The 16,638-nt window shown below is 37.1% G+C and overlaps 2 protein-coding genes across 10 annotated transcripts in view; one reads left to right on the top strand and one right to left on the bottom strand.

Annotated features, from left to right (window-relative positions):
- Positions 1–987: 987 nt before the first annotated feature.
- LOC134747306 (RNA-binding protein 41-like) lies at positions 988–5,482 on the top strand. Its single transcript, XM_063681933.1, has 5 exons — positions 988–1,156; positions 1,229–1,507; positions 1,681–2,254; positions 3,105–3,252; positions 4,553–5,482. Exons 1-5 carry the CDS (start codon positions 1,152–1,154, stop codon positions 4,660–4,662), a joined length of 1,116 nt encoding a protein of 371 aa, XP_063538003.1. The 5' UTR covers positions 988–1,151; the 3' UTR covers positions 4,663–5,482.
- LOC134747304 (SWI/SNF-related matrix-associated actin-dependent regulator of chromatin subfamily E member 1) overlaps positions 4,523–16,638 on the bottom strand; it is a 26,171-nt gene continuing 14,055 nt past the window's right edge. For 6 of the 9 annotated variants that reach the window (XM_063681923.1, XM_063681924.1, XM_063681920.1 and 3 more), the window contains 6 exons: positions 14,333–14,455; positions 13,239–13,413; positions 10,352–10,423; positions 9,253–9,327; positions 7,418–7,540; positions 4,523–6,588 (listed from right to left, as the gene is read on the bottom strand). In XM_063681923.1, coding sequence (XP_063537993.1) covers positions 6,554–6,588; positions 7,418–7,540; positions 9,253–9,327; positions 10,352–10,423; positions 13,239–13,413; positions 14,333–14,455 — 603 coding nt within the window. In that variant the 3' untranslated portion in view covers positions 4,523–6,553. The remainder of the gene's footprint in view (positions 6,589–7,417; positions 7,541–9,252; positions 9,328–10,351; positions 10,424–13,238; positions 13,414–14,332; positions 14,456–16,638) is intronic. The other 3 variants (XM_063681922.1, XM_063681925.1, XM_063681926.1) reach the window with 3 other exon arrangements.

Below are 16,638 nucleotides of genomic sequence, written 5' to 3'. Positions count from 1 at the left end.
TCTTTAATATTCTTTTGTAACGGTGACAGCCTGTTACAACAAAATCATCAAATATCTTATGAAGCTATGCCTTAATAAGACACAAAATTATTTAATGGACCTATTTAAACGATTAAATTCGACCTAAGTAATTTTTTTTAACTCTAATTTTTTTTTGTGTCATTTAGAATATTATGACATAGTATCAGATTGCAGTGGACGTAATTGACACAAACTATGTTTTCACACTAAAAACACTATCCTAAATGCAACACAGTTACATGTTTTCTCTCGAATATTTTTTTCTCCAAAATAATTCAAAATAAAAAATAATTACCACAAAATAACAAATTACTAGAAAAGCAAATTATATATATGACACAAAACAAAATGTAAGATTTACATCTTAACAAAGTATTCATAAGCGAAAACAGAATTGACTTTAATATTTTTATAACCTAGGGGTCAAAATATAGCCAGCGGTACAGGTCTATGTTATAAGGCCTCATATTCACGAGCACTTTTTCGACGCGCGTTAAAAAAGCGTTTGAATGACACAAAATACACAAATGTAAACTTGTGTATTATTTATTCACGCTTTGGTGGTGGCGGTTAATATCAATCGTTGTTGGATTTTCAACTTTAAACCTTGGTATTTAAATCGAATTTAACGTGCGCTTAAGCGAGATTCAAGCGCTTTTTTAACGCGCGTTGAAAAAGCGTTCGTGCTAGGTTCACTAATAGCGGATGAGATGTCGATAGTTATTTATTTAGGCCTCATTTTTAATAGGATGCTTTTTGGAACTAGATTTTTTAAAAGTCTTTAATGTTCTAATCCGTATGGTTTATTCTCCCACTTGGTTCTTCTGATGGATCAAGTATTGTATTTTCTACGAAAATAGCCCTGCATGCGCCGTGTGCAAATAATTTTACAAGAGTATGTGTTATAGAACGCATCGCGTAGTTTATATATCTGGCAACACTTTAAACAAGATGTCACTCACGCCTCATACAAATCCATCTCAAATGAATGAATGTTATAAAAATTAAATTCTTTATTGAAGAATTATGTATGTTAATGGATTGCTCAAGCTAGTAATTATCAGTTACGCTTAGTTCCTGTGTGGGATTAACGAAAGATTGACACTACGAAGCAGGAGAAATCACGGAAGATGTGGTAAGTGTTGTCATCGCTATTCACAGAGAACCAAACATCAACAAAAAAGTAAATATTATACTTTTATTTCAGTTCCGAACCGTTACCAAAAGAGTTCGAAAAGACCTCTGATGTTTTACCATTTACAAAATATGGAGTATCCACGTTGGAAGAGTTCAAAAAGGCTGAAGAAACAGTGCATCATTTGGAATGGCTAAAGAAAGTGGGTTTAACGAATGAGGAAATAAAACTGTATCAAGACGATGTAGCAGGGCTTCTAGATCAGCGGCAGAAGATAGAATCCGGTGTTTTGAATAGCCAATTAGAGGCCATAAATAAGAAAATAAATGATTATCAAAATAAAGCAGGAAGGTATGTTTACTTACTGTAGTTTGATGCTTATTAGAATCAAACCATTTATAACTTATATATAAAGTATTTGTTCTAATTAGACCTGTATTGTACGGGAGTGCTTTTTATAAACATAAATTGTTAGAATATACTTATTCTTTATTTTGCTTTAATAGATTTTTGTTGGTTTTCAGTTCAGATCAATGTGATAACCAACCAGGCACCTCTAAACAGGGAGCAGTCGATATTTTACAAAGAATACATAAGAAACCAGTAAAATTCTACCCGGAAGGCCATCCTATGCATGAATTAAAAGATATAGAAGATAATCTATTTGGCCACTTGAAAGATGACAACATAATCCCTATCACTAAGCGGCGGAAAATCTTACGGCGACTAGAACGTAAGAAAGAAAGAGTGCTTTCACAAAGTATAGAAGTTGGTACTGTACCTAATGTGTCCAAGCCTCCAAAGCCAGGCAGTCTGTGGGATGTTAAAGAAGTCCCAAACGGAGTCAAACCCGAGACTTCAAAAAGCAATCAAATAATTGGACCTAAGAAACAGACTATGTATACTATTAAAGACGACAAGATTATGCGGCTAGAGCCTGTGCGGCAAGAGGAACGGCCTGATGAGTATCAGGCTGTAGATATCGTGGTGCCAGTCAATGCCGCAGAGGAACATTTGTTGGAAGGAACTAAAATGTGTGTTGATGATATTAAGAAGATTGAGAGGTTTAAAGATTATGAGCCAGGAATTCCTTCTAAGGTGAGAAAATGACTATAACACAATTGTACCTTGTTTTGCAGAAAATTGTTTCATAGAATGTACTGTTTTGCAGAATTTTCATTTCATAGGAAACATATTTTTTCACAAAGGGGCGCAGTTCCAACCTAACCTAACCTACTTTTCTGTTAGACCTAATGGATTCTACACAATGACCTTTTAGCTGTACCTAAAAAGTTCACGGCTTTCGAAAAAAAAGTTTCTATGAAATTAAAATTCTGCGAAACATTACATTCTATGAGCGTAGCATCCTCTAGGCGCGCGAGTTTTTCGAACTTATCGCACTTGGTCTTGTTTATTAACTTGAACGTTTTACGCGATTAAGTCCCGTTATTTATATTTTTTATCTACTGTGTTATGCAGAACTACCATGTCAAGTAGACTTGTTTATTATTATTATTTGTATCTCATATAAAGTCATGGGTATATACATCCCGGTCATTTGATAGGCGTGCGTGGGGATACAGATCCAACACGTAGAGGCCCTTTGGAGAAGTTTGCTGTTATGTAATACACCTGCTAGAACCCATTCACGGGTACAAATAGATACCCGTAAATCGGTCCCAACAGGCATAGGGGCTATTATAACCACAGTGGAAAAGAGTGCCGGTTATTATTATTATTTGTAATGCAGGCAGGCAGTTAAAACAACTGATAATGCCTGTATCCAGTCATAAACCGATAATAAATAAATAAAGAATTAGAATAGAATAAATTGACAACATGTTGTGACACTGCTAGAGTTCAGAGCGTCTATTGCCTGCACTTACCATCAAGCATACCATGCTCTTGTTTACAACTGTCACTTTTTTAAACCCTCTTAAATCTGCAGGTACTCTACCTGAAGAATATCGCCCCGGCAGTGACGCAGGAGCAACTGTCTCTCCTGTTCAACCAGTTCGTGCTGGACAATGGCGGGCCCGTGGACATTCGACTGATGACCGGACGGATGAGGGGACAGGCGTTTGTGGCGTTTCAAAGTGAGTTTATTTGATTTATGGTGATAGTTTTCAAATACTCATGTATGTTCATCTTCTTGAACATGTATCGAAACATCATTAAGTTACTACTAATATTATACTTTTATCTCAGATTTCATCGCTTATTTAAAAATTGCCTGGAAGTAGGGAGGAGGACTAAGGAGGAGGGAGTAGTGTATCGAAATCATAGACCTAGCATTATATAGACCAGCTATACGCGTGCGCCCGTAAGGGATAGACATAGATGACGTCATAAACGTGGGGATACCATATTGGTAAAAATTACCCCAATATTTGATATCACGTTGGGGCGATTACCCTGGAGGCAAAGTTAGCTTGTTTGACGGTATTAAAAAATTGTTAAATAAAATGTCAATGGGCCGTTCTTTTTAGGCGTATAAACAATGAAATACCTCCTATAATTCGCGCAGGTGGTACAAAACTAAACATTTTTAGTAAATAAAACGTAAAATAAAATGTATTATGGGTTTTAATTTAAAGAAATCACAAATCGCAATCACACCAATTAATGTACACCACATTTAATCTTCACAACATTTGTTTATTTATTTTTTGGAATTAGAAGTACGAAAAAACTTCGAGGTCAAAATTACCCATAAAATTATGATATTTTTATCTGGTATCCCTAACATGATTGTTATGCAGCTAAATTAAGAAGAAGTTTAAAAATGGCTGACCTCAGACTCCTACCTACCTACGTAATTTGGGCGGATAATTTTACAAATAATGTTTTGTTAATTTGCGTAAATAATTGTGATATTTTAATTGAAATCGTTTGATTCTACATTGCTTTGAGTGTAACGTAATTTTACGATGTTATTCTCACATATTGCGTTAAGGGGAAGGTGTAAAATACCGTACTTACGTGTGAAAGGTTATGATCTCATATTTTTGCTCAGAGCGGCTATTACAGCCGATTACAGAACAATTCACCATTATTTTATCAAAGTTCAAGCATTCAAAACGCAAACCATCACTATATTTCATAAGAGAAAGCACAATTTCATACAAAACAACGATAATTAAACAAGCAACGAACAAACATGACATGTCACGTACTTATATGTTTGCCACAACCTCGGTTGTGGCAGCGGTGGAAAAGTGAAACTATGACAAGGACAAACAATAACAGCGCTTTCTCTGCTACTCCTACTGAAAGATACATAAGACTATCCCGTTCGGTCATTTTCCCCCACTCCTCATGACCGATCCAGTTATACTAGATTCATGATCGAAATAAAATAACTCATTGTTATTACAAACTATTTATTGTACACAGATGAAGACGTGGCGATACAGGCGATGCAGGAAGTGAACGGCACCATCCTGAGCGGGCGGCCCGTCATCGCGCAGTTCGGCCGCAACAGCAACCGAATAGACGATAGATAAACCGGAAACGACCACTTTTACAACCACACTCTTTTATCGATCGGGCGTTGGTGTCAAAACTGTCAAACTAGGGGCGCACTTTCGTGTTATGTGTTGAAGGTTTGTCACTTTTCGATTCTATGTTAAGGCATTAAGGTTCAAAAGTGACAAAACTTCAAATTATTGTACTTAAAATTGCTGGTTAGTAATCGTCTAACCTAACTTCTCTACTGGCTTTGCAGCGACAAAGTGTGGAAAAGCAACTATAAATGTCATATTTTGACGTTTTTTGTTGAAAGTTGACACCATGAGTATTTTTAGTCCATGTTCAAGATTTTCATGAATCATGATATTTGACAGAAACAAAGTTTTCTTTTTATGAACATGAAATATAATTAATATATGGAAGGTTCTTTAGATTTAGACATGTGCATAAGCTCGGTCAGTGGATATCCACAAGTATTTGAAATACTTAAAGATAAAAAAGTGCGATTTTAAAAGTAGATTGATGTATAAACAATACTAGCGTATGGTAGGTCTGCTTCACTCACTTTAAAAGCCTTAATTTATTCATGCGATTTCATATGCACGAACATTTCCTACAAAAATAACAAGTAATTTAACACTTACAACGTTGGAGACCTTTTTATACGCTACTATTATTTATTACACAAGATAAATTACAAAATATCTAACTTACTTTAAAGTATTGATGTTTACACCAGGTATTCACTAGGAGAAATAAATCCTGTGAATTCCTGATTTAATTTTATTTATTACTTAATATAAATCAAGATAAAATTATCATATTTTGTATATAAGAATTACATTTCTAAGCACTACAATAGTCTTTTTATTATAACTAAAAATTTTGACAATGTTGATTTTACAAAATCCAAATGTAGACATATGAATCATGAAGTAATAATTTACACAAAAATTACAACATAAAATCAGTAGCGCATTAATTCCACAATGTCAACCTAATATCATTACTATCAGTATTAAGTGCCATAACATTATAGTTACAAATAGAAATGGTCACATTTTAGTAGCCAATATCTATACCTACCCTACCACTAAATCGTGTGATAACTTTTGATTGACATAGACATTTGTACGCAATATGGGTAAATGCCTGAAATAAAAGGTTTTTATTTATTTATTTTATAGACAGCTAACCTTCTCAAAATATTACATGTAAACAAGTTTTGTCTAGAAAATCCTTAATACCCCATCTTCATCATTACAAACCTTAATTAGTTAATTGTAAGAAAGTGACAAAACAATCCCTTTCTTACAAATACAAGTCAAAATGACAAAGACAAATAATTATTAGATAATCGAAGCTTGTAGCGTTTATAAATAACGCCATAAAACGGGCAGAATCACTAAACGCATGTTTAAAAATATACTGAACGTTTCTAGTATACAATATTGAAAAGGTTAAATCTACTCTCCGTAGCTCGAAAAATCACGAGGTCATATTTGCTTCATCTACAAGCAAAACCATACACCCGAGAGTAATGCAAATAGTGAATTCTTTCAAGACTCATTTTCGAGCTTTGAGCAGTGGGGGGGACACTCCTTTCGGGCATTCTCGGCTCTGTTCGGCTCACTATTGCTCTAAGCAATTATTAAGGTTGACACAACTTGACATCCCTTTGCGTGCATGACCACGATAAGATAATGATTTGAATTTTGACAACCCTAAATAGCCGAAAGGCATGGTACCATACATTAGAAAGGGACGGCATGATTCGTCCCTGAATCGCTGTCAACTATTTATTGTGTGCTTGGAGTAGCACTTTAGTTCTTACAAGTAAAACCACTGAACGCACTAAGTGTCTATTCACTGGGCGTCCTTCGAGGAGGACTTGCGCCGTCGCTTGACGACGCGTTTGGGTGACAATCATTCGACCTCTTTCTTTGCAGGCGGCTCCTCGGCTGTGGGAGAGAGACAACATTATTACATGTGTATTAATATTTTAGAGTAAGTGTGAAATTGTTAGACACCATTTGAAAGCGGGTGAGAGTGAATATTAGTACGATTGATTAGTGAAACCAGTGACTGTTATGATAAAAACTTAGATGTCAGTGTTTTAAGGGGAAATTGAAGAATCCTCAAAATTTTGAATCAATTTTTATTTACCGTTATTAAATTGAAGAATGTTATATTAAAATTTATTGTTATTATCAGTAGTAGTACATACTAGGATCTAAAAGTAAACTGGAATTTTTAAACACACGGAATGGGGTTGGCAACTGTCTAATGTTTGCATAGATGGCGCCATCATAGCAAGCCCCTTTTTTCTATGAGATTTGCGTTCTGCTCTCTTACGTTACGACCTAGTCATACTTATCTTAGTTTTTGTGCAATTTCGCTGATGTCATGTAGGTAGATGAGTAGATATATACAGTATTTCAGGCTTGAAAGGGTGTATGCGGAAATTTAAAAAACATAAAACAGATACTCGTTTGCGTAAAATTTTTGAATCTCAATCCGCAAAGATTTATAAGGAGTGACTATTCAAAAAAGCTTTTATATAGTAGTGGTTTGCAAGTGAATTAAGTAAACTGCTCGCAAATGATTGTAAAAATTGGATAAAACTGACTACAGATTGATTTAAGGTTAAAATCAGTGGCTTGAGGTCTAGCCCACAGATCAAAACTTATCAAAATAAATTTAAATGTCAAAATAGAAAATTTAAATAGAATGGAATGTATTCAATCGCTTTGAATAGCCACTGCGTAGTTTTCGGTATGTGCGACTCACTCGGGTAGTCCGGCTGCGGGTGGTGCGGGTGGTAGTGCTCGGGCAGGTAGGGCCGCGGCGGGTAGCCGGCCGGGAACTGCGGGTAGCCCGGGTAGTAGCGCGGCCCGTACGCGTACCCCACCGCTGCCCCGTAGTGGTTAGTTACATGATGGCAGGAATGGCGGACTAACTGCTCCCTTGCATACTTTTTACTTAACGACGGCGTATTTTTTTAGATTATATGCAGCTGTTAGTTCGCCAGTTCCAATTAAAAAAGGTGCTAAGCATTAAGGGTCAATCTTAGCGAATTAAATCTAAATTTCATGGCCCATAGTAGTTACAATTTGGTGCCGTGTCCAGGATATTGACTGTTTTGTATCTAAAGTAAGGCCAAACGATACGAGATAAAGAAAGAATCTGTTCATTATAAAGTTACAATTTTGTAACGATTTATTATTATCTCTGTCCTAATTTATCGTGTGCAAAAATATAATCAGTTGGTTGAGGAAGGCTGTTTATTGCGTATTTTAGGAAGCTCATTTTGTGAACAAGTCATTGCTGTTTAGCTGTTGAATTGTTCAGTTTATTTGAATAAATATGTTCTGAAGAGAGAAGAACGCGCTTTTTCGACGCGCTTTAAAAAGCATATGAATGACACAAATGGAAACATGTGTATTTAGTCACACGATGGCGGTAGTCAAGCGTTGTTGGAGATTCAACTTTAAGCCTTGGTCTTTAAATCGAATTTAGCGTGCGGGCGCTTTTTTAACGCGCGTTTGAAAAAGCGCTCCTGTGTAGGGTCAGTTACTTTCTTGTTACGTTGGACTTACTTTAGTTAAATATTACACTAAGATTAACGAAATATTAGCACTTTTTTGTAGACAAATAAGTTTGTAAATTATACAAACATCCGTTTAAGTGAAAAGTTAAGTCCGGAGAAAAGAGATTCTTAGCCATGAAATTACGTATTAATTTTGAAAAAAAAAATAGGACTATTTTTTGTAATTTTGATTAAAGTGGCAGACTGGAGAAAGATCGCAGTGGTCAAAATTACTTTTCATTGACTTTTTTGGACATTCTTTTTTATCAAATTTAAACATATAAATTAATGTTTTTTTTCCTCTCACTTTAATCAAAACTACGTCCAAACAGCACCTCAGTTAATTTGTGCTGGTCGGTTAATAAGTGCAATTTTAGAATTTAGTAGCAGTCCATTTATGGAATTCCAAAGTAATATTATGTGTCAATGAGTAATACTGAGTACTATATTGAATTATGTACTAAGGAAGTTTTACTTGTTACAGGCATTTTACTTAAGTTGAAATGCCTAAAGAATTTCTAGATTTTAAAATAATTATATTTTCAATTCAATATAGTACATCAAACGTAATGATTGTTCCAAGTTAGTTCGTAAATACATGAGCTCCTCTATTATGTACCATTTTTAAAAGCGAGGTGTTCAGTTATTTATGTTTCAGTGTAAATGGCAATGATAGCAGTGTTATAAGGCTTCATAAACTTTCTATCAGTCCTCATTCGAAGTATGAAAGCTAAGGTAGCTGTGTGTTTTAAGAAATCTGGTAAATATTATCAAATATGACTTTTGATTCGTTTTTCAACGAAAAATGATTTTAATTGTGTACGTTCGAAATTTTCTAAAATTTACTTTGTCGTAAATCAAGAGGTCTTATTGAGTAAAAAAAAAACAATTTCGTTATTATTGAGTAAACGCTATAAAATTACCAAGATCTTAAACAAGAAACGGTATGATATTAAACTAACGCATCCAGTGTGGCAAATCCTTAAGTGTTATGAAGTGTTGTCGTGCCACATGACACACTCGTGGTTACACTCACCTCCGGGCGGCGGGGGTCCGTGCGGCGCGGTTGGGTTCGGGTTCGGGTTCGGATTCGGCGCCATCATCATAGCTGCTAAATAAACCTTGTATGAATATTCCATTGCCATAAGGACGTTCTGACAGGTTATTCGTATAAATGTACAATCAAATTTCGTCCTTATGTCCTTACCTTTTCATTGAAAACCTCACATTTAAATAAACGTTGTATGAATATGTATTAAATTACCCAATCATTTTGATTTTGGATGAATTTTGTACTAAAATAACAGATCGGTATAAAATATTGGGGTAATCGAGATAACCTTTAGCGGCCCACCATAAAAGGAATATTCGCAATCGAATTTGAATCAACAGTATTAGAAAATACAGTTTGTTTGAATTTGTTTTGTTCTATGAAAATGAAGAAAATGAATAAAATAAAAATCTCGGTCGAGAATAGAACTTGCAACTCTGGGATATCATTCAACCGGTCACTTGCCTTATTGTTGCCCGGAGCCTTATTGTTGACAGTGAATATTTTCATCATATCCTTTATATGCAAAAAGGAGGGGTTGGAGTGACATGTATGGACAGACAGATGCGAGCAATTGATATGTGCCATTTTCAACCAAAAGGGTACTTATTGTCGCTTGTTAGTAAGGCGCTATTTCCATATAGTTTCAAAGAGGATATAATAAGATAGAGCGGTACTGTCATAGTAAATTTTATAACCACTGTAAATTCACTGCCATCTATCGACACACTTTAAAACTAAAAATGAAGATTTATAAAAATACGATTAATATTTGCATTAATTATTTTTATATGATTTTGACCAATGTTCTTTCACTGATATGCGTTAAAATTGTTAAATAACAAACGAAACCGTCAACGCCCTCTATACGAGAGTAGACCAAAGGTAGTGGCGCCATCTGATCGAGAATCAAATTTTCTTGATTTTCGAGGCACGTTTTTTCCTTAGACTGTATCCACCTATTACGGAGTTATATCTATCTTTGATAGCTTCAATTAGAAATCAACCTTATCGACAACCGACAATGTGATACCTTTTGGTTGAAAACGTCACATATATAGATAATTATATAATCGAGCATTACCGTGCTGCGCGGGCGCAGGGGCGGGCGCGTGCTGCTCGCTCTTCACGTCGGGCGCTGGCTCCTTGCGCTCTCCTAAACAAGTTAACCACTACTTTAATAACCGATTTAATATACAACACGACCACATATATATATATATACCATAGATGACGCATATGCATCTATTTCGCGTGTCCGAACGCCGAAAAAGCTTCGAGGTTGACCGTCGCTCTTTACAGTCCACGCGCGTCAGTTGTTGCGGCCGGACGTCCGCGAAAACTTGAAAAATGCCTCGTTGCGTGATACTTAACTGAAACAGCCCAAAAATTGCGAGCGCCCAAAGGCAAGGACATTCCTATCGCAACTAAGTCATTTTAAAACACTGATTTAAACTTTCACGATTTTTACTCATTATTATTTACAACGACGGGACTTAATCGCGTAAAATAAGTATTAAATTTACAAGAAACATAGAAATTTCAATCGAGACGAAGGTTTTAAGATCTCATCCACATGGAACCCAGTCATTAGTAAGTGTAAGCGAAACCAAATATCGAAAGTTGAAAAATCGAATATTGTGAGTGTTGTGTGTCGACCCGGTAACATCCCTAGTGCGCAAAACGTTCAAGTTAATAAACAAGACCAAGTGCGGGTAGTTCGAAAAACTCGCGTGCCTATATAGAAGATGTTGATGTCAACTTTAGCCACTCTTCTCCGAGACCACGGGGACAACGCCGTCCTCGAAACGTCGGAGGTAAATTTAATACTTATTTTACGCGATTAAGTCCCGTCGTTGTAAATAATAATAATTAATTTTAAAATTATATTATGCGTAAATTATTTTTAAAGCTATTTTTTAAGTATTCCAAGATGTGATTCCAATAATATACCTAAGTAACTTTAGCTTAACGTTACAAAACTATATTAACATTATATATAGCGTTTGATCTAACGTTGTGTGTTTAAAATATCGGAACAAGTGATACTGTCGCGCATCGCTTCAACTTCGTACTGTGTTCGTAATACAGGCCATTTATCATTCGTCTGTCAAATTTAGCGACTAGCGTTGTTCGTTCTATCGATCTCTTCTAATAAAAGATTTTAATCGATATCGGGCAGATGGATGCAGGGACCGGCCCGCTATCTCTTATCGGGGTTTTATAAGGGTATTGCATAAGGCTTAACTCACCATACCCTTTGCCAGACGAAACCCTTTGTGTTGGTTTTAAAAACCCTTATATATAAAGCTACCACATTTGAGTAATCGGTAGCCCAAATACCCTTACAAAACCCTTATCATCCGCTCACCAACACCTTGCATATTGCTTATAAGGGTTAGCCTTATAAAGGGCTTCCCTTTTAGCATATAAGCGTGCTAATTTAAGTCGTCTACCTTGTTCATAAAGCACACATTACTTCGAATCCGAGCGATCGTCGGCGGCGACGGCGGCGTTCTTTGACTAGGCACGTATTTTCTTTCCTTTTCATACACTACCGTAGATATATACTAATCCTGTCTCTTTCACGCAAAGGGAAACCTTTATAAAAAGCGCTTAAAGATAAGGGTAACCCTTATTAAGAGCTAGCCTTATTTTTGGTTAGCTTTTCGGTAAGGGTTAGTCAAAGGTAAGGGTATGAATGGGCTTGCAGTTCAAAAACTTCAAAAGGGAAAGTCTTTCAATGTGTTAGCCGTGTTTAAGTGTCGCCCATTGAAAGGGTTTTATCGCGGAAAAGGGTTGTCCGGTCCCTGGATGGATGATATATTAACTATTATTAAAAAAAAAAACAATTTAGTAGTTATTGATAAAAACAAATTCATGTACTTATTTTATACACCTTTAATTTAAACATATACGACTATATATTTATACGTTTAGTATGTTTATAAATTTCTATTGTGTTACATTTAAATAACAGTTAATAACTCGTTCATCATTTTAGTTTCCCACATGAAACAGTCGTAAAAGAAAAATCTATTGCAGCCACGGGACGGAAAGAAGTTCCCGACTAAACACAATACTATTTGTTCCATACATTTTGAAAATACTAGTTTCTTTCTTTTCTTGATGGACTTGAGGGCGGTGTTGCCCGTAGCCAATGTCACGTAAAAGGGTAGGAACAAAATTAATGCTCTTAGAGCACGACGCTGTTCGGTGGTTGTTGTAGTTGTCTCGTAAAACCGATAGCTGGATTTTACGAGAAGCACGTGGACTACCGGCCGTTGACTCCAAAATGGTGGTTAAACACGCTTTGAGATTAATTCTCCATTCACTGCACACTACCACATTAGATTATTGTATAATAAAGCTATCGATATTACACTTTAAAAAATATTAATGAGCAAAAAACAAAGGAATTAATCACGAGGCTACTATCAAGATGGCGTTCGAACCGGAAGTCCCAATACTAGTTTCATTGAAGGGAACAGTTAGGAAAACGGATCATTCGTCTGTCAGAAAATCGATGTCATTCATGTTAATCAATTTATCCTTTTTGGCTTAGTTCGCGGGGGAGCGGGGAGTGAGCGAACGAGACCGCAGATATAAAATATATGAGTATGATCGAGACAGTTGAATCGTAGCGGGGCATCGGTGTCTTTGAATTGGTTTGGATTTCCCATCACTAAATTTAGGTTATTTTTTTAGTTTATTTATTATTATTTTATTCAAGACAATAACTGCTAATAATAATGGCTATGACGTCACAGTAGGTGGTACGCTTGGTTTCAATACAAATCATGATACTTGATTACATACATGATACTTGATACATGATTAATTATAAATTATGCTTTATCTAGTGTATCTATACTATCTATATCTGTGAACACGACCGAAATTTGAACTCACGTTTTTCTCAAACTCACCACACACATACGCAATTAATATAATGCAAGAATGCAACGTACCTTCTTCAGCATGTCCATTTTCTTCTTTCTTCACATCAGGCTCGGTCTTATTCAACTCTGTGGTGACATTGCCGCCGTCTGGTTTCACTTCAGTAGTAGACACCTTATCGACCTGAGTGGGGGGGTTGGGCCCGTTGCTTTCTTGTTTGATGACGTTTTGGTCTTGATCCATGGGCTGAAAAATTCCATATTATTGATTTACTAGATTGTATGGGGAAATAAGCTTTTGGCAGAAATTTAATTTTTGGTACAAGCTTTTATTGCTGACTGTACTTTTCTTTCCACAGGCAACTAATACTCATCGAGACAATTCTAAAAACTAATACTCATCGAGACAGTTCTAAATGTGATTTAATATGAATTCTAAAAACCCCAAACACAATTAGGTTTCGTTGTTTTATCACAGATGCAGATAGAAATGGTCATAATATTGCATTGTCACCCGACTTACATATGTATGCAAATATTCAGCTTCATTGGTAGTCGGGAAATGGATCAAATTTAAGTTGATACTCAGAACTATTATATAATCTGTGACTCAGATACATAGGTACATTGCAAGTTAATAAAAAGTTTGTAAAAAGATAGCTTTTCATGTATGGCTGGAATGCAATGGAGTGGCTCCATTCAGGACAAAACACCGCGGATCTCCGTGAGACCGAGGTCCTACTCAACATCAGAGGTTTGATAGGATTCCTTGAGGAGTTGGGCTGGCAAGACTAGCATACCTTCAATAATTATGTTAGACAAAGGGACCCCTAGAGTACCTCATCCTTCCTCTCGACACTGACTAGGGCCTGCGTGGCGGGGTTGATCCCGCGCCGCATCTGCTCCAGGGCGCGCTCCACCTGTTAGACAAAGGGACCCCTAGAGTACCTCATCCTTCCTCTCGACACTGACTAGGGCCTGCGTGGCGGGGTTGATCCCGCGCCGCATCTGCTCCAGGGCGCGCTCCACCTGTTAGACAAAGGGACCCCTAGAGTACCTCATCCTTCCTCTCGACACTGACTAGGGCCTGCGTGGCGGGGTTGATCCCGCGCCGCATCTGCTCCAGGGCGCGCTCCACCTGTTAGACAAAGGGACCCCTAGAGTACCTCATCCTTCCTCTCGACACTGACTAGGGCCTGCGTGGCGGGGTTGATCCCGCGCCGCATCTGCTCCAGGGCGCGCTCCACCATGCGTTGGAAGGTCTCGTCGTCCACGGCCGGTTTGCAGTGCTGTATTTGTCAAATTAACAAAAAAATTATAAAGGCTTGCTTCACTACATAGTATAAAACAAAGTCGTTTTCCGCTGTCTGTCCGTCTGTCCCTATGTATCTTTAAAACTACGCAACGGATTTTGATGCGATTTTTTTTAATAGATAGTGATTCAAGAGAAAGGTTTATATGTATAATTTGTAAAGGTTTTGTGTAAATTAGTTGAACTACCCTTGCGAAGCCGGGGCGGGTCGCTAGTGCTTTTATAAACGGATATAAAGCGACTATCAGGCCAACTTTTAGCTCAGATCGGCGGAGTTAAAATGTTGACCTGATATTAGCTTTTAGAAACAGAAAAGAAATGTTACTTTAATTTTTATGGATCGCGAGCCAGCTGTAGTGTGCGCCAAGCCACGCACACTCTTACGTAGCCTCGTATTATATAAACGCTAGCACTTAGGAACATTATCTAGAATAAAGACACACCTATAACCAATTGGTTGTCTTAATTAACGTCCCACATCACATGGCGATCCTGCCAGGATTCGAACCTGGAATCTTCTGATTATTTTTGCTATTGTATTCTAATCTTTTTTTTTTCTTTCAAAGGGGAGGTGTAGTGTGCGCCAAGCCACGCACACTCTTACGTAGCCTCGTATTATATAAACGCTAGCACTTAGGAACATTATCCAGAATAAAGAGACACCTATAACCGATTGATTGTCTTAATTAACGTCCCACGTCACATGGCGATCCTGCCAGGATTCGAACCTGGAATCTTCTGATTATTTTTGCTATTGTATTCTAATCTTTTTTTTTCTTTCAAAGGGGAGGTGTAGTGTGCGCCAAGCCACGCACACTCTTACGTAGCCTCGTATTATATAAACGCTAGCACTTAGGAACATTATCCAGAATAAAGAGACACCTATAACCGATTGGTTGTCTTAATTAACGTCCCACGTCACATGGCGATCCTGCCAGGATTCAAACCTGGAATCTTCTGATTATTTTTGCTATTGTATTCTAATCTTTTTTTTTTCTTTCAAAGGGGAGGTGTAGTGTGCGCCAAGCCACGCACACTCTTACGTAGCCTCGTATTATATAAACGCTAGCACTTAGGAACATTATCCAGAATAAAGAGACACCTATAACCGATTGGTTGTCTTAATTAACGTCCCACGTCACATGGCGATCCTGCCAGGATTCAAACCTGGAATCTTCTGATTATTTTTGCTATTGTATTCTAATCTTTTTTTTTTCTTTCAAAGGGGAGGTGTAGTGTGCGCCAAGCCACGCACACTCTTACGTAGCCTCGTATTATATAAACGCTAGCACTTAGGAACATTATCCAGAATAAAGAGACACCTATAACCGATTGATTGTCTTAATTAACGTCCCACGTCACATGGCGATCCTGCCAGGATTCGAACCTGGAATCTTCTGATTATTTTTGCTATTGTATTCTAATCTTTTTTTTTTCTTTCAAAGGGGAGGTGTAGTGTGCGCCAAGCCACGCACACTCTTACGTAGCCTCGTATTATATAAACGCTAGCACTTAGGAACATTATCCAGAATAAAGAGACACCTATAACCGATTGGTTGTCTTAATTAACGTCCCACGTCACATGGCGATCCTGCCAGGATTCAAACCTGGAATCTTCTGATTATTTTTGCTATTGTATTCTAAACTTTTTTTTTTTCTTTCAAAGGGGAGGTGTAGTGTGCGCCAAGCCACGCACACTCTTACGTAGCCTCGTATTATATAAACGCTAGCACTTAGGAACATTATCTAGAATAAAGACACACCTATAACCAATTGGTTGTCTTAATTAACGTCCCACATCACATGGCGATCCTGCCAGGATTCGAACCTGGAATCTTCTGATTATTTTTGCTATTGTATTCTAATCTTTTTTTTTTCTTTCAAAGGGGAGGTGTAGTGTGCGCCAAGCCACGCACACTCTTACGTAGCCTCGTATTATATAAACGCTAGCACTTAGGAACATTATCCAGAATAAAGAGACACCTATAACCGATTGATTGTCTTAATTAACGTCCCACGTCACATGGCGATCCTGCCAGGATTCGAACCTGGAATCTTCTGATTATTTTTGCTATTGTATTCTAATCTTTTTTTTTTCTTTCAAAGGGGAGGTGTAGTGTGCGCCAAGCCACGCACACTCTTACGTAGCCTCGTATTATA

This window comes from Cydia strobilella, chromosome 14 (genome assembly GCF_947568885.1).
Source record: "Cydia strobilella chromosome 14, ilCydStro3.1, whole genome shotgun sequence".
NCBI lineage: Eukaryota > Metazoa > Arthropoda > Insecta > Lepidoptera > Tortricidae > Cydia > Cydia strobilella.
This window is presented reverse-complemented; position numbering and strand designations above follow the sequence as displayed.

Coding starts and splice junctions, on each gene's coding strand:
- LOC134747306 (XM_063681933.1), top strand. Junction 1,508..1,680: donor TATCAAAATAAAGCAGGAAG/GTATGTTTACTT, acceptor GTTGGTTTTCAG/TTCAGATCAATGTGATAACC. Junction 3,253..4,552: donor GGCGTTTGTGGCGTTTCAAA/GTGAGTTTATTT, acceptor TATTGTACACAG/ATGAAGACGTGGCGATACAG.